General features: G+C 37.3%; 1 protein-coding gene across 1 annotated transcript in view; it reads left to right on the top strand.

Moving 5' to 3' along the window:
- The window catches only part of RP1 (RP1 axonemal microtubule associated), a 163494-nt gene that overhangs the window by 64292 nt on the left and 74141 nt on the right, over positions 1-25061 (top strand). The window contains exons 24-30 of the mRNA XM_041473763.1: positions 1687-1912; positions 12126-12280; positions 12921-12999; positions 15809-15890; positions 18016-18071; positions 18219-18251; positions 24290-24459. Coding sequence (XP_041329697.1) covers positions 1687-1912; positions 12126-12280; positions 12921-12999; positions 15809-15890; positions 18016-18071; positions 18219-18251; positions 24290-24459 — 801 coding nt within the window. The remainder of the gene's footprint in view (positions 1-1686; positions 1913-12125; positions 12281-12920; positions 13000-15808; positions 15891-18015; positions 18072-18218; positions 18252-24289; positions 24460-25061) is intronic.

The raw sequence follows: 25061 nt of genomic DNA, 5'->3' as shown, positions 1-25061 counted from the left end.
AATATGATAAATCAATATGATTGAAGAAGATTTAGCTTCACTTTTGAGCCTACTCATATAATATATAATATAACTCATATATATACGTATATAAAATAGATATGCCAGATTTGCTTTATTGGTGTTTTGGTTTGCTTCATAGACAAATGACTGATTGGCTGCTTCAGAAATTGAAAGGGACTCTTTAATAGAGTTTCCTGGTCCTGACGAAGAATCACAGTAATGATTATTGCATACAATAATCTGCGATGGCTGTGATGCTGCTCTTTTAACAGGGATTAAGCCAGAATTTAATCATGGATCATAGATCACAAGGTATCAGTGGTTTATTTCCAAAATTTTCCTTTAACACTTCTGCACCACAAATAGTAACCACTGCCTGTGTCTCAGAGGAGAGCACCACCTACGTTGTTCACCAGTACCATACTCTACTCAGTTTGCAATAAAGGTTGGGAGTTCTAATATAATTTTATATTTATTTTCAAGGTAATCTTAGTCCCTTGCCCACTGCAGATGTCTCTGTTTTGGAGCTGGATGACATTTATTAGGGCAACTTAGCCTATGTCCTGGCTACATTTGTGGTTAGCGTCAGACTGCTTTTTATGTCTGTTGTTGTAATTCCACTGTGAGCATTAAGAGCATATCTTTGAGGTACATGGTTTTATTGCATTAAAGCTATAATTGTATCTTCAGTTGGCACATCTTACTTTAACATACTGTTTTAATATAGCAAAACCTACTACAACGGTCATAAGTATGACTCTATTCAGACTTTTTACTACTAGCATACATGCCATGCCCTCAGTCTATGAGAGCGAGTTGTGCCAACCTTGCCTCAGGGACGTTTGTTTCCTTTTTATCCTTTTTATTTTGATGTGAAATAGTACAAAATTGCTATAATAGTAAAGGAAACAACTCTTTTTTTTCTTTTTTACTTGGTGATTTTTTTCCCAATTACCATGACCTTTCAAACACTACACTGATAAAAAAAAAAAAGTTTAAAAAAAAATGGTTGAAAGTGCTTAACCCTGCTTTTGTTCTTTGATTCCTGCCATGAGAATTGTCCAAAATACTTCTGCTACCCAAAACATAGCGGCTCTTATTTCAAGGCTGCGATATTCAATGCAACATACCCGTGTTTTATTGTTTAAATTTGCTGCAGTGTAGCATCAGCACTTACAGAAACAGTTAACCCTGGCACGAGGGCACATAAAAACAGGAGTCAATGAGAAAAGTAGCAGACTGATAATTGGTAGGAATAGATAATAGGGCTCTGCTGATGGTAACTGCATGGACCTGTATGATTTGGTGTAGCAATGACTGAACTTAGTTCTGCTTGTTAAAGGATTTGTCTAGGAACAGAGATTTACATTATAACACTAGAAAATGGATTCCTTGAAGAGGTCTAGAAACCAACTGCATTCTCTGAACCCTTTACTCACTTTAAATAATGCGGTACTGAAGTCAATAAAATTACACTTGCAGACTGCTCCACATGTTTTCACTCTTTGTCTCTGGGATTCATTGCATATTAGGCTTAGTTTTCTAACAAAACTTATTACTCTTGGCTATGTTAGCTGCACATTTAGCTTGCACACCCAGTATAAGAAGGATGGCTAAAGACAACAATGTAATTTGTTATCAAAATCTGGATTTTTTTTTTTTAATTTTCTTTTTTTTTTACAGATTGATCTCAGAGATCTTGGGCAGCTATATAAAATCCGCATTGGCCACGACAACACTGGAAATGATCCCAGCTGGTACCTGAAGGAAGTCAGACTTGAAAGAGTAGTGCCTGTTTCTGCTGAAGAGATTTGTCTCCCCATAGAGAGCTGGCTTTCCGAAGACAAGGATGAGGGTGATACGTGGAGAGAAGTGGCAATAAGAAACGCTGCAGAGGAGCTTTTGCCATGTATGTGCTCAGTATTTTAGATCATGTGTTCACTAACCATATCCTGTGAGTATTGACAGCTTTTCATGTTTCCTCCAGGGCAACAAAAGCCCTCCTGCCCAAAAGACAGTGCAACCATAAAGCAATCCCTTCCGGACACTTTCTAGGTCCAGGAGAGGGAAGTGATCCTTTAACCCCAGTCTTCCCTTTCCAAAATCAGAATAATAGCTGTGGCCAGGGCATCTTACTCTATAAAATGTTTGATTTCTCAGAGTGCTCATACATCATTGGTAAATACTGCTCTTTAGAGAGAGACATTAGGTAGGAAATCAAGGTATGTAATGTCATGTGATTTCCAGCTCCATTTAGCAGGTTTGACATCATCCTTTCTTGTCCTGCATAAAACATACTTTGCAAGAAATCCATGATCTGAATCATTACACATGTGTTTTTCAAATCAGGCTTGAGCCACAGCCACTCACATAGAAATTGTTAGCTGCAGCGTGACACTTTGGAATTTCAAAGTTTATGACAGCTCTGATACACTTTGTTCTCTTCAAGTGAAGTGGGAAGTAGCCCATCATATAAAGTTATTATTTAAAAAGTCCTGGGCCTTTACAGAAGAATATGGATTCAGTATAATCACTATGCCTGGGGTTTTTCTTAATAGATTCTCTTTACGTTAATAGAATGAGAACAATGCAATTGATGGCAAATAATGTCTGGCAGTGACAGGTCTTATATAGGTGATACCATTTAGTAAAGTGGACTCAAGCTGATGCAGTGAGTTTTGCAAAGTGTCTGGGATTCAACATAAAAGAGATTGTAATGTGTTTAATGACAATTAAATAAGTTCAGAAGAAAATATCACAGAAGTGAAAACCCTTAAGTCAAAAGAATATAATTCTCTGAACAAAATATTAAGAATATGGTATGTGAGTGTTTTGTTGCAGAGGACAGAAGATGTTAAAAAACATGTATGAGCCAGCCCACATTTCTGCTTTGCTTTTTTTTGGTTTTTTTTTGTTTTTTTTTTTTCAGAATAGTTAATAAATTCAATAAGCGATTTCAAAAAATGGGACTGATCAGGATGAACCAAGTCTTATGATCATTGACATGTACCACAGTACTATATGCCACTCAACAATGACATATATGCCATTTACTGGTGCAATAGTGCAGAAGCCAATTTACTTGTACAAGCAATCAATTCAGCATTAATAATTCAAATCTGCATGCAGTCTGAAAAACCTATTCATAGAAAAGTACTAATATTCTGGTCAATGCTATATATAGAGTCTATATATATTTATATTTGAAAAATCAAGTCAATTCTATCAAATTATGGAAATATCTTTAAAGCAGCACATTTATATAGTCTTTAATCATTGTATTACTGCATATTTCCTTGTATTTGCAGGAACACTATTAAAATATGTGTTTCAAGAATGTAAGAAAAGACACATTTCCAAAAGAACTTGGAAATTTCTCAAAAATTTAAGTTTTACTAATTAGTTATTGATTTTAGGAACATTTAAATTGAACATCAATACAAACTCAGCAAGAGGCCAAAGGATTTCCTATTTATTTTCTCAAGAACAAGAAAATGAAACACTATCCATTTTCATTTCCCATTTAAAAGCTAATTGCTTACAAGTACTGAACAAACCACATCAAGTTACTTTCTCCAGCAGAAGAAACTACATGCTGGTAATTACCTAATGAGGATTTGATATGATTTAGGAGTTTGTATTCTGTGCTTTCCATTTAATCTGTGATCTTCTAGTGATAACAGATTTCCTTAAGTATAAAAGTTGTGTTCTCGAAACTTTAAACAAAGCAAACAAATGTAAACTAAGCACAGAAGGCATTGGTCTTGTAATTGCTGTTCTTAAACACTTACCTCATTGCTCAGCTTCCCTCTCAGAAGAAATGGTAATTTTTCCTTATTCTTTTTCTCTCTTTCCCCAGCTGAAGTTTTCTATGCAACCAATATGGACCCAAAGCCTTGGAACAGTTTTTTGACTCCTTGGCTTTCTTTTTTTCCTGGCATCTTGTCCTAAAATCTGAATTTATTTCCTTAATCTGTTAGCTTTTCTTTACCTTCCTCTCTGAACTTGCTTCTTTCCATTCAGATTTCTCACCTTGGCAGCCCTTCTTAATTTTTTTCACTGTTCTTCAGCCAGTTCAAAAAACTGACACTAATCTGGTCTCCTACTCCAAGTATTTATTTCAGTTCTTTGTCAATCTCTCCATCACACCAGTATCAACTTCTTTTCTTAACTCAGGTTTCTTGTCCCTCCAATGCAGGTTTGCCTTTGTCTTCCCTCTTCTTATTTTTTCCACATTGCCAAAGCTTCTGGGTCCATGGTTTCTTTTTCTCTTATTACATCTTCTCTTTTGCATTTCTAGCCCTGGGATCTAGAAAACACCTGCTCTGTCTTTGAAGTTGTCCTTGAATTCAGCATGCTGTTGTACTGTGTGATTCCTGGAGGTTTCCTCCAACCTGCTTTGTCTTGTATTCTATGCAGTTTGTGCCTTTTTTTTCCCCTTTCTAGCATTTCCAGATACATTTAGTTTACCAAATTTTACAAGTATTGGATTTTTTACTTGTTGCTCTTTAGATATAGTTTCATCCCCTTGTTACACTGTGATGCACAAAATAAAAGTTATTCAACTGTTTTCTAAGTGGTAGGTATTGGAAATTAGTAATCATGCCCTGAGCTGAGTAAATCTTAAAATAAATCACTCAATGACAATAAGATAGAAGACTTTGAATGCTTTTGATGTAGCTTTATAGCACAGGAATATTAAGGGAATCAGACCAGAGGTGGCAGATCAGTGTAGCTCAGTGAGGCTGCCACAGCTGAACGGCCCCAGGTCCAACCAGCAGCAAGGCCCAGCACAATCCAGTCAGCACCCACAGAGAGCACAGGTGTGTACCACACATCCAGGCCAGCTGCACAGGTCACCCAGACACACACAGAGCAGTTGCACAAACATAGCACCAGCAGCCTCATCCTGCCCCCGCTCTGGCTGAGCAGGACAGATGTCCAACAGTGGGACTGTGTGTGTGTACAGGTGTGTACAAGATAGATCCAACAGCTGGGCTCACACACTCTGTCTAATCCCCAGTTGCTCCTGGATCCCAGTCTCTCCACTTGCTGGTGAATGGACATATGAGCCCCTGAGGCTGCAGCCCTGCTCCAGCTTCTGGTACAGACCATTTCCCTCATGCCCAGCCCAGCAGGTCTCACCTCTAAAGATATCCTCACCTCAGGGTGTCTCTGGCAGCTGAGTGGGACTTCCATGGTCCCTCCAACACCCGGCTGCTCCTGTGGTCTTGCACTCAGAGATATGGGCCTCTGACCCCTGGTCCCACTCCACTCACTGACAGTTTGATTCCCTTCAGTCTTTCCAGCTGTTGCCATGCAGGACTCCAAGTCCAGTTGCTGGTGCTTGGACTCCCTACCCACACATGCACACACACAGAGAACAGATGTGATCTATTTTCTAACACCATTTCCTCCCCAGGTCACCTAGATCCATCTATTTCCCTGCCTTTTGTTCCTCTCCTAATGTCTTACAAGTCCTCTGCAATCACAAAATCTTCTTCTCTTCTGCCCTATATTGCATCTGACACCCTTGGGGTATCAAACCTCTTAAGTATGATAGATCCTCCAAACTGTCTCATCGTGGTGGGTTTTATGCCCTTGTGCACCTGTGATTATGGAGACGGGCTGATGGTTCTTGTGATGGGTTTGGGAGAAGCCAGAGCAGGGTGTTACCTGGACTGTCCCTGCTTGTACTCCTCTGTGCATGAGCAGAACTTTATCACAGATCCTAACATGTGTTGTCTTCAGCTATGGCTGAACTTTTGGTCCAAAGGGGTACCTGATGCAAGAGATATTGAATTTTCTTACTGCCATGTTTATGTGAACATAAATGTCAAATGAGGATATAAATGGGTAAATGTGTCCTGTTCTTGTTCACATATTCAAAGGTATAACTGTACTGAAATAAGATAAAAGACAAATACTGAGAAAAATTCCAGCTTCAAAGATTTAGTATTCTTTTCCACTTGGAGAAGTGTGCCAGCAAATACAGAGAGGTTAGAAGGTGGCTACTGACTGAAATAGTGCAAAATATGACCAAAGCAAATAGTAATAACACAAGTGTTGTGTCTACAAAATTTTTATCCCTGTTTTATCATTCAGGGAACACGAACTACATAAGTAAATAGTCAAGCTTTTTATTGCAAAATTCATTAGCAAGTGTGTTTCTCCAAAGCTGATAATTTTCTTGCATGTCATGAGGAATATGTATATTTTTAGACTATTGCTCCAAATATTACTAGCAGAGATTAGAGAGCAGTTAGTGGAGATTAGAGTGAGAACTATAATTCTAACTGACATGACCTAACCTGATATTGTTTTTGTATTTGTGTCTTCTAAATTAATATATGCACCACTTCTGAGGAAGATAGTCCCTATTAACCAGTATCAGCCATTGAGAATTGGTTCTCTTTTAGCTTTAATGCTGCACTAACCTGTATCTTTACCCTTCTGTAATGGCAAAATGCCAAATATCCTTTATGAAACCAGGTGGTAAACACCAAGTGACAAAAACAGAGATGCAACCTTGCTGTTTGACAGATTGAGCTAAAATGACCATTTCATTCAAGTGGGAATGTCATATGGAAAAAAGGCAAAACCTGGAGCAATACTGTGCAATGCCATTCTGGGATCTTGGTACACCAGCATAAAGAGAGGACTGAATAGAAACAGTTGGACAATTTTAATGTTGTGTGTCATTTAAAATCTCTCCAGGTTTTGTGCTCTTTGGCCAGTGTGTCTGTTTACACTGGCAGCCTGGTGGGAGTGAATTTGCTCAGTGAAGCACTCAGTGCTAAAATCCCACTTAGTTAAGTGTCCGATGTGCTCTTTATGGGACTCTAGAGGGAAGTTACTTCAGGCTTGTTCTAGTCAGTTCCCACAGACTGACTGCTAGTTTGTGTCAAGATTGTTGTTATTGTGTTCCTGGAATGTATTATCTGGTGTAGTTTCATCCAAAAAGGACCTAGTTCTTTGCTCTAAAACTACTCCATGCTGCACACCAGAAAGAAGGAAGTAGAGCCAGCCAGGGGATTCAGCAGTGTTGTAAACAAACCACTGTCATTAGGCACAGACAGCTGTGGATCTTCAATTCATTTGCTCCTAGCCAGAATTCTCAAATAGTTACTGTACTTTTAGTGGAATTACTTTGAAAAGACCTGACAATGGGACAGCAGTTTGTACCAAAAGAAGGAGACCAAAGTTTCTGCCATGAAAACCCTCATTTTCAGATTCTCAACAATAAATTCTTCTTTAATTCTTCTTTAATTAGGTTTGTTTTCTTCTCCCAAAATATATCAACATATTAACTTAGTCTTTAGTGTGAAGCAACTGGAGGTATTTGTTTACTGTTTATGTTTTTCCAAAGACAAGTGTCATAAGTCACTGAGTTCTGTACATTACTTCTTCAAAAGGAATTGATAATTATATACTGTGTCTGCAAACTGGGGCCAAACTATCTCTTGTCACTGGTGAAGGCTCAGGTATATGCCAATTTTCTGTATAGGAAACCCTGATTCAAATGCCCAGAATGGCAAATCTGCAAAAAACTGTTCTCTAACTCACATTCTATTGCCCTCAGTACGCCCTTAGGTTACCTCTTCTTCATAACCAGGAAAACTTCTTTTCTCCTTCTCTTTTGTCCAAGGTAGTTCACTTCTTATGTTATCAATAGATGCCAGAAGCTGGAGTTAGGATTTAAAAAACTCCTGAAGCCTCATGATAGCATCTCAAGAGATAGCATTTTTATAGGATGAGCAACAGGAAATTTGGTACTAGTACACTTGACTGCTCATATGACTCTACAGTACTTTTTATATATTTGGTTCTGTCATTTTTTAGCACAGTTATTATACTACTTTAAAGTCTGCCTTTTAGAAACTCCTCACCTCTGTCTGAATACACTCTCATTCCCTTTTTCATCTGCTTCATCCATGTATCCATGTTGCAGATTTTTCTGTTTGGTTTCTAGAGCTTATCTAAGGTTACCCTGTGAGCAATTTGAAGATTTCAATCACTTATTTTCTTTTGGTTTTTTATTGTTTTTTTGTTTTTTGCCTATGGGCTTACTTCTCTCTGAGTGTTTTTTCACCCCGCTTTACAGCTGTTGTAGTTTCACTGAATCAGCATATAGCAAAATGAAATTACTACTACAAAATAGGGGATCAGGCCATACATTTCTAATTTTCAGAGTTTTGGGATGTCTTTTTCTTCCTGCAGTGAAGGAGGTCTCCATTGCAGATGGGCCTGCAGTGGGGGCCTTAGAATAGGTTGGTTACTCAAACGAAATGAAAGCATAGTCTCAGAGCTGAACACATTATCTAGGATTATTTCACTTTACTCTCTACACAGCAAACTGTGTTTTGTGAACAATATACAGAAAACTGCAAATGGAAAAAAATTCACATATGGTGAGTCTTTTTTGTCTCACCAGTACGTTCAATGGGTAAGTTTGTTCTCCAGATTTGGTTGTATTGTTCCATCAAACAATTGATGTACCTTGTTTTATGTGTTACAGGGTGGCATCATCACTTTTTTCCTTTGCTTTAAGCAATCTAAAGATTGCTTCAAGCAAAGAAAAGCCATTAGCACTAGCACCTTGTAGCTGTTCTGCAATCTAGAGGAACTGATTGGTAAAATTTGAACAATTTAAATCCTCTCAGGCTGGTCTGTGCCTAGGTCTCCATTTGCACAGAAAAGGCTTAATGTCCACAATCTATTTAGTGAATGTTTATTTGCAGGTGTTTCATGAGAGTGGACATGTTCACCATGTTCTAATTAGGCATGTGTGTTTTGGACAATATTTTCCTTGCTTCATTTTTGTGTGATTCCTCTGAAATGCATTGTAACATATACTCAAGGGGTGTAAACATTCCTTTTATTATCCTAATATAATAGCCTGTATTGTAGTAGCCTATATTTGTAGAAAAATTTAAAGCACAAACTGGTCTTTTTTGTTAAGAAGGTTCCTGTATAAATAATGCAGATTGTGTAGATTAAATAAATGTCATTTTACATTTTACAGATGGTGAGGGATGCATAGACATAAGAAACTATGGAAAATATTTTCCAGTTTTTTACATTTCAAGATGTGCATGCTGTCTACTTCAGACTGATTTATTTAGGCTGGTAGCAGAGGAAAGCTCTATTTAATGATTAGATCATTATCATCTCTCTGGTTACCACAGAGATGCACAGTGCTACAAAATGTAGTATAATTTATTTATCTGTTAATATCTTTGTGTTTTGTTATAATTACCTCTTGTTCTCTTCTCCTTCCATGAAAAGACTTGTTGGTATTTTGTTTTCTACCCTGTGAGCAATTTGAAGATTTCAATCACTTATTTTCTGAAAGGTCATTTTTTTTTTTTTTTTTTACTGAGTGTTAGCTGAGATTTTTTTTCCCCTGTTATTCTGTATTAATTAATCATCTTATATCCTTTGTCAAAGTTACTGTGTTTTCCAAGACATTTCTTCTATTACTTTGATGTTCTCCACATTGGACAGATGCCTAGATGTGAGTCTCACAGGTCCCTCTCAATGCTGAAACACTGTTTCCTGACTGCTGTTGAGTGGCTCGTTTTATGAAATAATTTTCAACTTTTTTTTTGTTTTTTTTTTTTTTGTTTTTTTTTTTTTTTTTTTTTTTTTTTTTCATGCTGTCTACTTCAGACTGATTTATTTAGGCTGGTAGCAGAGGAAAGCTCTATTTAATGATTAGATCATTATCATCTCTCTGGTTACCACAGAGATGCACAGTGCTACAAAATGTAGTATAATTTATTTATCTGTTAATATCTTTGTGTTTTGTTATAATTACCTCTTGTTCTCTTCTCCTTCCATGAAAAGACTTGTTGGTATTTTGTTTTCATAAACATTTATTGTTAAACATTTTTTTAAACAACCCCATTGAATATGCTTTAAAATTGTGCTTATAGTTACTTAAATTTTTTTTATTTTTGATGATGGCGATTACTTGTAGTTGTAAGTAATACTAGTCTTTCTAGGTAAACAGTCATAACATAAATGCTCTATACCCTTTCTTTTCTTCCCACAGATAGCTTGCATTTTCAAAACTAAGAAAGTAAAAATGTGGAGGAGACTTCAAATCAATATGTCCCTTCTTTTACCACATGCAGCATCTTGCTTTGTGGGTAGTGCAGACCTTTTATTAAAATTTCTGGTCACAGATTATTATAATTTTTACCTTTTTTTTGGAAATGTAAACTCTGTCCTTTCTCACTCCTAAAGATTTTTCCCCTTCATGATCAGCATGGCTCTTTGCTTTTCTGAATGTTTTCTGTCATAGTTTGCTGCCACCCCTTATCCTCTGCCCTTTGGCCAGCTATGATTATATTAGCAGTTATGATACAAAATGTAATTTGGATATATAGCTCAATTATGCTAATTATCAGGTCAATTTATCTTTGCTACTCGCTATTCATATCTACGATTTGTTTTATCATGATTTTTTAATGTTAAAAACCTTGAAATTAGTTTTTATAAGGCTCTTCAAACTTTTGAAGATATATGTATATTATTGAGATCACGAGCAGCGTTGGTACATTAATGCACGGATGTAAGAGCTGCAATGAGTGCTTGGAATTACAGAAAATAATGAAATTGTTCAAGGAACACCATTTCCATTTAGAGTCCCAGTCATAATAGTGATAAAGAGTTGGAGACACAGTGTTTTCAGATAATTTTACGCAGATTGAAAGAAATACCCTAATTTGATTAAGTATAGAGTCTATCCATAACATTTCTCCCATCCTTTAATACATGTGGTGCTATTTTTCTCCCTCAAATATTTGCAGTATTATTTTACTACTTGTTTAGCTTCTCATCTGGGAATCAGTAGTAGCTGTTTTTCAGTGATGGTGGACAACATGATGTTTGAGTTTTATAAGCTGATTTGGGAGCCAGTGAATAAAAAATGTATGGAAATGTCAGATAATAGTAGCTATCTGGCGGTTTAAAGGTAACAGTACTTTAACTAGCTTTTGTAGAGTATTGTCCAGTTTCAATACTCTACATTGTAACTGTAGATTATATACATATATATATTCTGGTTTATATATTGTGTTATATTCTGTTTTGTTTTATTCTGTTTTCATCTTTGTTCCTTCTTAAAAGGAGCTAATTGTGTTTTTTAGGACTTCTATTACCTTTCTTCACACCCAAGAAGTGTTAAAATTGCACATAAATGAAACAGTAATCTTCCCTGTGATCTACATAGCAGCAGAAATGGCCAGCTGTGATTAGAATAGAAACACTGCATGGAAAAATTGCCATTAAAATGAAAACAGGAATTTTTCTTTTTTAAAGTTACAGAGAGAAAAACTGAAATGAAACATAATAGTTCATGATCACTGTAAAGAGTTTTTTAAAAATAAATTTGCACATCTTGATAGTTATAAAAATAATATTAGTGCGGCATAGAACATCTTAATGCAGTAATTCTAAATTATATTGCAGAATTCTTTGAAGATGTATATATTTTTTGTGTGTAAGACTTTGGTCTAGACTATAAGGAGAGGCATTAAAAAGTTGTAAATGTATTTTAACTGAGAGCTGTTTTTGGAAGACCTATCATTCACTAGTGACAGATGTAAAAACTTTCAAAAGCAAGGTTCATTTTTTATAGGTGTGGGAGCTGTTCGTCTGCTTGCCCACCTTTGTATGTGGGGTGAAAAATTTAAACCCCCTTTGTGTTTGTGATTGTTATTCTTCTCTTAAGATGAAACGAAGGTTAAAACCCCAGATAATTTTTTCATGTAAATCTGGAGGTTGAAAATGCTTTGGTACCAGTGAAAAGTAGCTTTTACTTCAGATGATGACTCGATATAGTTCAGTGGTCTCCAGATAAATTGCAAAGAAGGACTTTGTGAATGAGCAATGCATAGCAGTGCTCAGCATAATGTGGTTTTCTTAAGCTTGGTGTTTTCATATTTTTTGTGAAGAGAATTAAAAGATTTGAACCTAGAAGTGACAAATTCATGGATAGCTGTTGCTACTTGCAAGCTTGAAAATCAGTAGAGTTTTCTGGAAAAATTTTGATGAGGACACTTTGGAATCTTGCGCAAGCTGCAGGGATAACCTCAAGTTTTTTCTTCTTGTAGTGTTGGTGTATGAGGTCCATGTATACACAGGTGCTAAACGTGGTGCTGAAACAGATTCCAATGTTTATATAAACATCATTGGGACAAGAGGAGATGCTGGCAAAAGGAAGCTCCACAGGTCTAAGAATAACAATGCTAAGTTTCAGCATGGACAGGTGAAGTAAAAACAATGCTGCTTCTGATAAATAAGAATAAATTATGGCTAGAAAATGGTTTTATCAAGAAATGTAAATATCTTTTTATTTACAAGGTTTATTCAAGCATTGACAATTTTCCTTATTCATAATTCCTTACATAATTGCATCATATGGATAATTTTTATCTGCTTGATCAACCACTTACTGAGAGGTTTAGACATTAGAATTTGTGTATTTTGGTTATTTGTATTGCACTTATAGATGAAATGATAAAAATATCATTTTTGTTGTCCTGAACAGATCACGGTAGATTTTAGAATCAGGTTCTAAATTAGTATTCCTAAGTATGTTTTCCAAACTTAGTGAGGCACATAGGGCTATAAAATATAATGTAGACACAACCAAATAATTGGAACTGATCATTGCGTCATGCCAAAGGTATCAGTGCTGCCTTTGTGGTGTAATTTTCAGGTGTTATTTATCTCAGAAAGTTTTAAAGGATCCTCCCTGTTTGACCAGGATGAATATAAACTAACTGTATTCATTTTGAAAACAAACAAACAAACAAAATATTTTTAAAAAAGCTTTTCTATAATATTAGAGCCAAAGCAGTAGTTATGTTTAAGACCCTTATAATTTTCCTTGTGTGGTTCCACAGATGGATATTTTCTGCATAAAGGCTGTCTCACTGGGAGACTTGGAGAAAGTTCTGATTAGCCATGATGGAGCTGGTCCAGGTAGGATTTAATTTCCTAGAGACCAGTCTGTTTTCAAGTCCTTTTTAAACCCAATGCACTCGTTTATGCTGCATCCTTCATAGGAAATGTGACAGAAGGTCTTGCAGTGATAAAAAGTCTTCCTGCAGATTGATCACTGTGATGAGATGATGAAAAACTGTGGTAATGGACAGAAAAAAAGGCATGAGTTTACTGTCATATACTGTTATTCTACTCTCTGTTTTCACAGTTATTTATAAGAGACCACTATTTATTTGCAAGTAGAAAACTCTCAAAAGTGTGGCTCGCACTGGTAAGACAATCTTTCACTAGACAAACAGTAAAAACTATCCAGGAAGGAATTAAAGGTATTCAGCAGCTGATTCGTTACCTGACAAAATTTGAGTAGCTATAACACAATGTCCTCACTGCTTTGGGCAATTGTAGAAGATTTGATTATACACTTGATCTGTGAAAGTCAATGTGGAGCTTATTCAGTGAGTGACATTGCATTCAGCTTGTAGGTTTTTGAGGAAAGAAGAAAGAATTTGGTAATGAGATGAATTTTGGATACAGGCCCTTGAAGAAGTGTACATCTCCCTGGAATGATGTAAATGAAGAGGAGGGTAGCTTTTAAAAGCACCAAAGATGTAAATACTGCAAGTATGCTTGCAGATGAATATCTAGGAAGAAGCTAAATTAAGAGACAGATTTTTGGCAGTTCGGGGCTCCACTGATAACAGATTAGAACAGCCCTTTTACCCCACTCTGTTCTGAAACAGCTCCAGGCAATGCCCATCTTGCTGTCTGTACTGCCTAGGGCTCTGAGCAGGCTTGTGACTATTACAGAAATACTCATAACAGTGCAGCCTTGGATTGGTGTGTAATCTTGTTTCCTGTAGCCCCATAGAGTTTGCTGCCTTCGGCAACACTGGTGATTGTGCACCTGAAAGTTTCACATTGTAGTAACCCAAGACATAACACAAAAGGCACTGTGGTGGACCCCACCTTCCCTCTATTCCCCACAGCACTGTGCCACGCTCTCTTTCCTGATATCTCCTTTAACAGGCAGCACAGATCCGCAGGATAGGCATTACAAATCTGTAACCCAATTCAGCTACCTCAAGATGTTTTTTGACATCGGCATTCAAATGTGTGGGTTTGAAGGACTGTCTAAACAGGACACTGGATTGAATTCTATCTGTAACAAAACGTGTGCCTTGGTGATTCAGAAGGTTGTTCATTGTACTCAGCACAGACAGATCCCACAGACATCTTTTGAACTGTATCCAAGGCTAGCCCCACATCAACCTAGCCTGAGACAGCTGAGAGGTTGAGAGCTGGGAAAAGATGGTGGCTCAGAGAGAGAGACTCAAGATTTTGGGGGTTAAGAAGGAGGAAGGAGGATTCGTTCACAGATGGGTTGCCCCTTTTTCTCATCACTTGCCTGAGTGACAAGCAGGAGGGTCTTAATTCTTGATTTAGAGTCTGTCTTGAAAGGATCCTAGAACATATGTTTTCTTTGGGGCTCCCAGGCTGCAGGGCACAGATGTACTCCCACAGCTCCTGTGAATGAGGAAAGTGAAGGACTTTTGTCCTAGAGAGCAGAGTTTGCTCCATGCTTTACTTGGGGATGCCCTTTCTATGTGTCAGAAACTGCTGCCTTCTAGGGACTTCCATAGTAGATGCAGCCAGGAGGCAAAGCATAAGGATAAATAAGATGGTTGTTTCTGACCAAAACATGCTGCATGCTGTTTTGCTGGAATGTGCTGATGGATAATGGTGTGAATCAGGTGAAACCTCATAAGCAATATGACAAGTTGTGAGTGATGCAGGCACAGGGAGAACAGGGTGTCACAGGACAACCAGACCAGTCACTAGGATGGTCATTTGAAGTGTTCTAAAAGATCAGCATGGATGTGCCAGTGATTACTGCAGTTAGAGAAAAGATGATCTCTGTAGCCCAGCAGAAGTGAGACTGCACAGCCCCATGCCTGCTGGTCTCATAGCAGCAAGGCTCAGTGTGTGTTCCCCGCTGACATGAGCACAAACACATTTCTAAAACACAATTGTGTGCACATAGCTGTCCATGCAGACCAACACAGGCAGGAACTTGGCATGTACACAAACAGTACAAGTGGCCTTCCCCTGTTACCCTCTCCTGTTGAGAAGAACAACAGTCCATCAATGTCAAATACAAAAAAATATGTACAGGATGGATGCATAAGGCCTCCAGTAGCTGGCCTTAGGCAATCAGTCTTTCTGGTTGATGGTTCTGGATCCTTGGAGGCTCAGTTTTGCCAGTTACCAGCACCAAGACATAAAAACCCCTCCCAGGCTGCAGCCCCACTCCATTTGTGCATGAGAGCATAAGTTTTAAAGATTTGTTAATTAATATTTTTATATATGCAATAAGAAGTTCACTCACAGAGGACAAAATTTTCCAGATTTCACACAAATCTTGATTATGGGCATAAACAGATTTGTCCCAAAATCCTTGTGCCTGATTGCTGGGAATAATCAAAAGATGTAGGTGGGGATGTGAATGGTGTTGACAGTTCAGAGATGTATGCATGTATTTGTCTCTAAGGGAAAAAACCCACCCCTCTTAATATTAAAACAGGCAAAGGCAGAAAAGAGTTGCATCTCTTAGGAAAGACAAAAAATAATAAAGCTTTCATTCTGTTAATATATCTTATTTATTTAGATGAGATCTGTCTAAAAATGATCTGTGTTTCTGCTAGAAAAAGATAATCTGGCCTTTTTTTCTTAAAATTTATTTAAAAAATAGTATGATTTCACAAGATAAACTTTTGTCATTTCGACACAGGCAGTGGATGGTTCCTGGATAAGATTGTCATCAAACATAAAGAAGGAGAGGAAGCTCACGAGGTTGTATTTCCTTGTAATAGGTATGTCATTCATGGAGAAAAAGAATTTGTTACCTGCCAGCAACGTAATGAAAGAATTTTAGAGCAGATATGTGCACACAAACTAGATGTTTGAACAATGCCCCAGAGTTTTTCAACATAAAAGTGATGCAAAATTTTGCAGCTGAAGACAAGGAAAAGGTTCCTATATCGGCATGGAAGAGAGTGATAGCCTAATGCAGAGAAGTCCCAAACCAAATGTTGCGTAAGAGGAAACGTGCTTTTTTTTTTTTTTTTTAATCTAAATTATATAGAAACCATGTGAAATTAAATAAGCTTTCAGTTCTCAATCTTTTAAGAAGTATTGCAAAGATCTGAATTGTGTAAAGATTGTATTGTGTAAAGTTCTGAAATGACATAGTTGTCATCATGGAAACGCGGTGGGATGACTTGCACGGCTGCAGTGCTGCCATGGATGACTATAAACTCTTCAACAGGGAGAGAAAAGGAAGGAGAAGAGGTGAGGCAGCCCTGTGTGTTAGGGAGTATTTTGATTTTCTAGAGCTTGATGATGGTGGTGATAGAGTTGGGCATTTATGGGTAAGAGTCAGGGGGAAGGCCAGCAAGGCCAGTGTCGTGGCAGAAGGGTCTGGGTCTGTCACAGATCAGCCAACCAAGAGGGAGAGGAAGACAAAATTAATGTGAGCAGCTGGAAGAAGTCTCACAATCGCCAGCTGTTCTCGTGAGGAGCTACAAACACAACGCAGCAGAGGGGAAGGAGTTTAGGAGGTTCTGGAGCCCATGGAAGAGAACCTCCTGACACAGCTGGTGAGGTAGCCAAGTAGAGAAAATACCCACTGGACGAAGGGATGATTGAGCCACTTAATGCCTTCTTCCCCTCAGTCTTCAACAGTAACACCAGTTCTCATTGTAATCAGCCCCCTGAGCTAGAAGAAAGGAGTGGGAAGCAGAATGAACCCCACAATCCAAGCAGAAAGAGTCAGTGGCTGCTGCACTACTCATACATATACAAGTCTACTGGGCTAAAGTGATGCACACAAGGGCACTGAGGGAGATGCATTGGGTCACAGCTGCTCCATGGAGTGCTATAGATTTGGGGATGAGTGGCTGGAAAGCTGTCTGGTGGAAAAGGATCTGGCAGATCTGGTCAACAGCCAGCTGAACATGATCCAGTGTGTGCCCAGGTGGCCAAGGTGGCCAATGGCAACCTGGCTTGGATCACCAAGGCTATGATTGCCCCCTGCACTTAGGGCTGGTGAGGCTGCATCTTGAATCCTGCGTCCAGTTTTTGTCAAAAGTTGCTTTATACTTTTAGAAACTGCTCATGATCTTTTGTTTCTTAGGATAGAATGAGGAGATAGGTCTCAAAAGTTAATCAAGCTATTTATTGCAAAAAAGCTGAAATATAGTGGAGTTTAGACTTCATGCATAAGAGATTTATTCATAGAGTTTTGTTCTATACAAGAAATGAAATGTGTTATGGATCTTGGGTTTAAACAGATACAACATAATCATGGATTCAATAAAATAGAAGCTGATAGTGAGCACGTATTTATTTATTTTTAAATAAGTGAGGTTGTCAAAGATTGGGAAATATTATGTGAACAAGGGGGTTCAACGGAAAGGAATATGAATGTATGTTTGCAGTGAAATGATATTGCAGAAAAGCTCCTTAAATTCACCAGTATAAAAGAAAAATAAATTAAGAACAGAAGTTTAATTTGTTACTGCAGATCTGCAAATGTTTTAGAAACTTCCAGACCTGCAGGCTTTATACATAATTCTAAGTACAATAACTACAACTAACAACTGCAGGTTTTATAACTCCCTCACATGTACAGCTGAGTCTCTGAACCAATAAATAATTAGTATTTCACACAATGTACTCCGTGTAGTACTACTCACTTCATACAGCGACCATGAAAATTCTTCTTTGCCTGGAGCAAATTGAACCAAATTCTTCTTATATGAATAAGGCCAACTGTGCTGAAGGTATAAAAGAAAATTTGATCCTGGAAGTAGTTTCAAGGTGTAACTTAATAAAAGGTGTATAAAAATACTATTGGACACAAAAGGTAATGGTCAGATGATATATACTATACTAATATTTTTATTATTCTTATTATTTTTGCTTTTGCAATGAAAGATGGTTAGATGAATATCAAGATGATGGGAAGACAGAGAGGGAGCTAACTGCCAATAGTAAGTATTTTGTTAAAGAAGATTTGTTATAGCACTACTATTCTTAATGCCTAGTTATTACTAAAGAACACTTCCAGATAAGACCATAACTTAAGAAAAAGTGATAATAAAGCTTTCTTACAATTATTTTTCCTGTTCGTATTTTAGAGCATGGCAGTTCAATGAAGGCATTTCTTAAAGGTAAGAGTTGTTTTCCAACCATTGTTTTCTATACCATAGTTTTTGCTGTTTGAATTTAAATCAGTATTGCAAGAAATGTATGAGCAAATTACCACATTTGTATGTGTGTTTCCTTGTATAACAGCTGTGAGAGGACATGACAAATTGGCTGGCAATAGTCTACAGGAAGGACTAGACCTTTATAAGCAATTGAGAAAAAACAGAAACCATTTCTGGTTTTCTTCCTCTTTCTACTATTCTGTTCTGAAATCAACCACGAATTCCTCTGAGAAGAGATTCAAGTGCTCTTTTGTTTACCCCAATGTCACTGTCATTTAATACTTGGGGACAGGTCCCCTAGCAAACATCAACAAGTTGAAAAATGTGTTGTGAAGTGTCAGTAGAAACACTTTCAGGTCAAAATTCCAAAGTAGCCATAAATAATGCAATCTTAAACTCCAAATCCTCCAGCAAAGCTAAATGCAATATATGCATTTGGTTGGCTAAATCTGCTTGAATTAATAAAAAGACATTATTAAAAAACTCCCCACCCAGCTGTTTTTATATCTACAAGGCCAGTCTCATCCCTGTAATGCACTAGTAATCATCTCCATATTTCTTCCTAACAAGGAAAGAGAAACAGACTGACACAGGTATTTTTTATGAACATTTAACTGTAAAAGACTATTCTGTGCAACTCTGTCTGGGAATTTTATGGGAGCAACTAAACTAAAAAAAGTAGTGTTTCCATTTGTCTCTTAAAACAGTAACTTGCTCTCTGTAGGAGGAGTCTTAGTCTCCCAATCTAGTTCCAGTTTCAGTGAAAATTGAATCATTTGCATTCAATCAAACAGTTTCGCCAACAGCTTTATTATTCCACAAAAGCATGACTTTGACAAGTGGAGAATGATGAACTTGGTAAGTAAAGACTTTCTCACAGAGAAAGTTGATTTTCATGAGCAACTTGGAATTGGATTCTCCATTCTGCTAAGTGCACAGTTCTGAGAAACAACCATAATATCTGTTTCACCTTATGTTCAGAAAATAGATTATATTTTACCACCAATTCAAAATTTTTCCCAGCACAGTTTCATTCTTTGTTATGTTATAGTAAGCAGGCACAGATGCACAGGCTGCTCATTGCCTGTGAGCATCAAGAGTGATCAGACTCAATATATTGATTATGAGGAGAAAGGAGTGGCTTATTCTTAACCAGCTTTTGAAATGCCACACTGCCAAGATGTCCAGGAGGACCCAGAGACAATTGAGATCAGAGCTTCTGAAAAAAGAGGTTATAAAAAAGATCATTTATAGGAAGTTATCTGTCAGTTAGCTATATGACAGCTTAGTTTGAGCTGCTCTTAAACAGTCTTTGTTTTACCCATGGGCTCACTCCAGTGAGGAATTGAGATAGGTTAGAGATTGGACTTTTATGCCTTATGTGAAAAAGATGGTGGCTGGGGCTGATTTTTCACAGTTTAATTTGTGTTGTCATATCAGTGATCTCATAGACCTTGCATGTTTGAGCTTTGTAGGAGGGAACAATCAAAAGAGGTTTGGAAAGATATCCTCGAGTCAGTTCTGTGCCATTCTATCATGATTCAGTGCCAATGTCAGAGCTGGTAAGAGAACATTCCAGAGATGCAGAGTCCTGGGAGAAAAAATAATTCCCTTAGATTCTCCCAGCACCTGCAGCAGTGAAGATTCTACATGGTGGAGTAGTGATAAGCAGTCCCCTTCAGAGTTGGTGTGAAAACTTTCCATGCAACATATATATTTACTGAATAAGAGGCAAGTTCTGATGTTAGGGAGCCAATGTTTTAGGCACTCATGTGGCCATATTCTGTATGAGCTGCAAATGGGCTTCAGGGAAAGTCATAAAAAACTGACTGGCATAATCCAGTGTTTGCTGATTTTCAGGGTAAGATCAATGTGCTTAGGTCAAGTTTAAAGCACCAGATACAGAACAAATTAATTTATAAGTCAATCTGAAGGTCAGAAATCTCATTTACTTTGGATGAGGCTAGTAACCTGTTCAACCACCTAGCCAAAGAGGAAACTTTGAAAGTCATCATTGCTAGGTAGGTTACTTGAGGGCTCTCTGTCCTTTTTCAGCCAGACTGGCATTCTGCCAGCTCTAATGAAGCATAATCCCAGATCCCTGTGACTGCTGCTGCTGGCTATGGATTCTGCCAAAAGGCAGTCTGCCCATATCAAGTTTTCTCAGTAACCTTTGTACATTTATACATTACAGAGAGGCTCTGGCAAATCAGGCATAGGAATAGATTTATTTGTATGCCTCTAATTCTTGTATATTTGATGCAAGATAAATAGAGAAAAAGTATTGTCCTAGTGGAGAAGGCAGAAAGATGCCTTTCAAATGAAGCTCTCAAATGAAGTTGATTTGAGGGATTTGAAGTTGATTTGAATGGGACTTTCTGTTACTCTAAAAGTTTCCTACATAGTAGGGGTATTTTACTACTTTTTCCTTCTGTTTTCTCCATTTATTTTCCTTTTCTGCCTCAATATAGATGAGGTATTGTAATAGCATATAGGAAAGAATTTTCTCTCAAAGCAAGGAGACAAGACACAGTATGTTCCAATGAAATCCTCGCTGCAGTCAGATAAAAGGATCTGGCTTCCTGTAATGTGATGCCTGTAGGGTGTCCTGAGGTTTTGTGGGTTTTTGTAAATAAAGTGTGCTTCAGTAGCAGACTTCCAATGAAATCCTCGCTGCAGTCAGATAAAAGGATCTGGCTTCCTGTAATGTGATGCCTGTAGGGTGTCCTGAGGTTTTGTGGGTTTTTGTAAGCGGTAAATAAAGTGTGCTTCAGTAGCAGAGTTCGGTTAATAGCTATTTCTTGGCCGGCTCTTCAGTAGTGCAAGGTTTTTTAGTATTAAGGCATATAGAAAATTCATATCAAAAGAGAAAATATTCAGTAAGTTCTGCCGTGACTAATTTTGTTTTGGAATTATTCCCTACCTTGCAAGTACTTGATAACAGTAAGAATAATCACAGGATTCCCAAATTTAAAAAGGAATGGACCTGCTTCTAAAATTCAACAACAGCATGTTTCCATTGCCAGATGGAGGCGGAAATCCCTAAGAAAAAGAATTAAGCAGACTGACTGCTCTGCCTCAAGGCAACACAAATTTCTACAGTCTTCAGGAAATAAGCAACCAACTCCTACATCTTGCAAAGTGTGAATGTCATTCTAGGTCTTGAGACCAAAAAACCCCAGAGTGAAAAAAACCCTGAAATAGTGTATTGTAAAAACAGTTTTGGAAATCCTTAAAAAATATATAAATGGCTCATATTTTTTAAAAAATGCAAAAAATAAACCTTCTTTTTTCAGCTTTCTGAATTATATCATGAAATGTTGACTTTGGGTTTTGCCATGCCCACATTTTTATGTACAGAAATCATTGTAGGTTTTTTGTGGTTTTACTGAAGGAACTTTCAGGTTCCAGACTAGTGGTTAAAGAATTTCTTGCAGGAAATTGTTATACTGATTCCATTTAATTTCTGTAAGTCAAGAAATGATCCCTAATACTAACATATCTCTGGATAAATCTCTGTAATGTGAATCAGATTCTTGGTTATATCATTATAGTAAAGAGAGGATTCTGAGACTTTTTTTTCCCACAGAATTCTGTTTTTTCCCCTACTATTCATTTTAGTGCTTCCTACATTGATGTCTCAAAGTAAATGGTTCTAGCTTTACACATAAGCTGTAGAAGTACAATAACACATGAACACACTAATCGCTCTGAAAGGAAGTTCAGAGCACAGGTCAGTGACAGCAGGGGAAAAGTCTTTTTAAATGCTACCACACAGATGTAACACAGAAAAATGACCTATTGAAGCCCAGCTATCTCACTTCCACAGCTTCACTCCTGGAGAGGTGTAGAAATCACTGAACACAGTAAATACTTGGCATCAGTCTCATGTAGCCATCCTCACCAAGTAAATGTCTGAGGGAATAGACTATTAGACAAAGGATTTTTTGATTCTTCTGGCATGAGCAGGTAAAATGAGTTTGTTGAACTGAGAGAAAATGCAGTCAGTCTGTGTTAGTTCATTTAATAAACTGTAGAAGCATTAAAAGTAAGTGTAGGAGAATAAAGAATCACAGACACTAAGAGGCCTTAAATCCGTAACCATTGATTTATTCCCTGGAACACTCCCAACTGGTGTCTTAGCCTTCCTACTGAAATAATAATTAAAAACACAATAATGGATATTAATTAAAATAAATCACCTTGCCCAAAATACCTTCTCTGAACATGCTGTCTCTTTGAGGAGGGAACAGCCAGTTATGCATCTGTGATTTCTCTTAGGGCTTGCTCTCTCCTGGAGCAGAGGGATATTACAAAGAGAAAAAAAAAGCTCCACTTGGGAAATGCAGAACTGCAAAATTATCTTAATTTTCTCTCTGCTATGTTCTTGGGACAGCCTTCAAAATGGAGCATGGTTGGACAGGATAAGAGATTCAGGGCTATGTTGGTAGTCTTTGTGAAAATTTGAAGCTCCTGATAAACACTTGGAGTGCTCAGGAACAGCAAAAGCTCAAACAATGCTTGATTCCACCAAGTGTGACACCCTGAAGAGTACCACATGCCAACCTGGCACAAGGAGATAAAATTCAAAGCTGGCACATATATCAAACAGCAAAAGTTCCTCATTAGGCAAAGTGTGGGTCTTGCACACGCTACATCTGACTCATTGCTGGAAATGACCTTGAAAAAGGAGTTCAGATGGAGGGATCCTTTCAGCTAGTGTGTTGCTCAGAAGACTGGCTGTGAGATGAGTATTTGCCTGCTGCTTTCTAGCTGAGCCCAGAAGAGTCAGGGAACAGTCAGATGTAAGGCAGAAACAAGTTCTATAACAAGAGAAAAAAACCCCCAGGATTAGCTAAAAAAAACAATAAGAAAAAAGAGGCAAATTATAAATCAAGGAAACCAGATCAGGTTTTATCTAGGCTCCATCTTTAAGCAGGCAGAGGAAAACAAAAGGTAGGAAAAATGCATAGAGTTCTGTAAGAAAAAGTAACATCCAATTTTTTTCTGAATTAAATTATTCTGAAATTAATTTTAGCATCATATTATATTTGGGCTTACACACAGTCACAAAATAGTTCTCTTTATATCAGTCCCATTAGCAAATTATTGTATTATTACAAATTAGTATTAGCCGCAGTCTAAACAAAAGCATTTAATTTCCTTCCACTGTTAAGTTTATCTTGCTGTGCAGGATCAAGTGTCTTTTCAACAAATAATTATTTTGAATTCAGACGATGATTTACCTTTAAGCACTTAAGTAGCTTCCTAAGCCATACTACCCATCCAAGGCACTGTATTTTTCCCCACACCTGAAACAGCTTCCCAGTTGCACACTGGACTTCTAACACTGTTATGAGTATAGGTGACTTACAACCTCTAAAAGACCCAAGGCATGAGGTGAGAATAAATCTCTTCAAAAATAACAAATTAATCTCCAAAATTTCCTGAATTCTGTATTCAACCCTAATGAGTGATCTGATCTGACAAATGAGCAGACTGAACACGACAAATTAAGTTAGAAAAATCTGAAAAAAAGTTGATGTTTCATTGTTTAGCTAATTACATATTAGCCAGCACATCTTACAAATGTATCACAAGTCTTTCAAAATGTTAATATTCTTTTCATGTTGCATAAGAACATTTTAAGAACTTAAATCTATTAAAATTATTACTGTAATTAAAGTAATAATTTTGATACAAAGAATGCAAAAAAACACCCCCAGGCAAAGTGTCTTTTTTCTGCTTCCCAGGTATTAATCTCTGTTTTCATACCCACTTCAGCAATTTTCTTATGTTTATCAAATCTGAGCTATACTTATCTTCAAGAGATTTAAAAAAATTAATTATTAATTATTTATTATAGTAAATGGGATGTAAACTCATGGTAATCTATAACTCTTCTTTGTGATAGTAACAAAAGCATCCATTGCTCTCTACATTGATCCTAAAAATGTTTAATTGGTAGATTGATGCTAAAAATGTTTTTCCTGTTTTAGCACAACGGTGGAGAGTGCAGGTTAAAACAGACGGAGATTCCCCAGAGCCACAGGAGTGTAAAAGGACCCTTGTGATTTATGGCTCAAAGGGCAAAAGTGATGAGCTTCTGCTTTCTCCACAAACCCCAGGACATGTGTGCTTTCTCCCCAGAGCAACTGATGAATTCATTGTAAGTCAGAAATATACAGTACTACAAAGAACTTATCATGACATTGCCCTCTAGCATATATATATATATATAGATATCAATATGGAGCTAGATATATGCATTTGTGTGTGTGTGTGTGTGTGTGTGTCTGTGTGTGTGTATACATAACTAGCATTATATACACATTATATATACAGTTGATTTTTCTGGTAAAAAAATGATGTAATTATTTACAAAGACGAAATGGCATAAGTATAGGTCTTGGGTCATCTCCTACTGCTAGTCCTGTTCTACTACAGCCAGCACCATGAACCCTTTTGTGTAATTTATTGCATTCACCAGCTCATCTTGCATTGTTTCTAATTCCCTGAAGATTCCTGAGTTGAAGTTCACACAAAAGGCAATATACAATTATTTGTGAATGCTGAAGATGAAGGATTGGGCAGCACTCCCAGGGGACATAAGTGGGCTTTTCTTTCCTTCATTTCCATCTTTGTAAAGTAGTATCCACTCTCCACAGGATTGTTCTGTCTCTCAGGTCAGCAGGCAGAGGATTTTTCTGGATAATCACAAATCACTGGAGAATGCATTCATGCACATCAAAGTGTGGTGAACTCTGAAGC

The sequence above is a fragment of the Pyrgilauda ruficollis genome, unplaced genomic scaffold, assembly GCF_017590135.1.
Source record: "Pyrgilauda ruficollis isolate IOZ18807 unplaced genomic scaffold, ASM1759013v1 scaffold30, whole genome shotgun sequence".
In the NCBI taxonomy this organism is placed as follows: Eukaryota; Metazoa; Chordata; class Aves; order Passeriformes; family Passeridae; genus Pyrgilauda; species Pyrgilauda ruficollis.
This window is presented reverse-complemented; position numbering and strand designations above follow the sequence as displayed.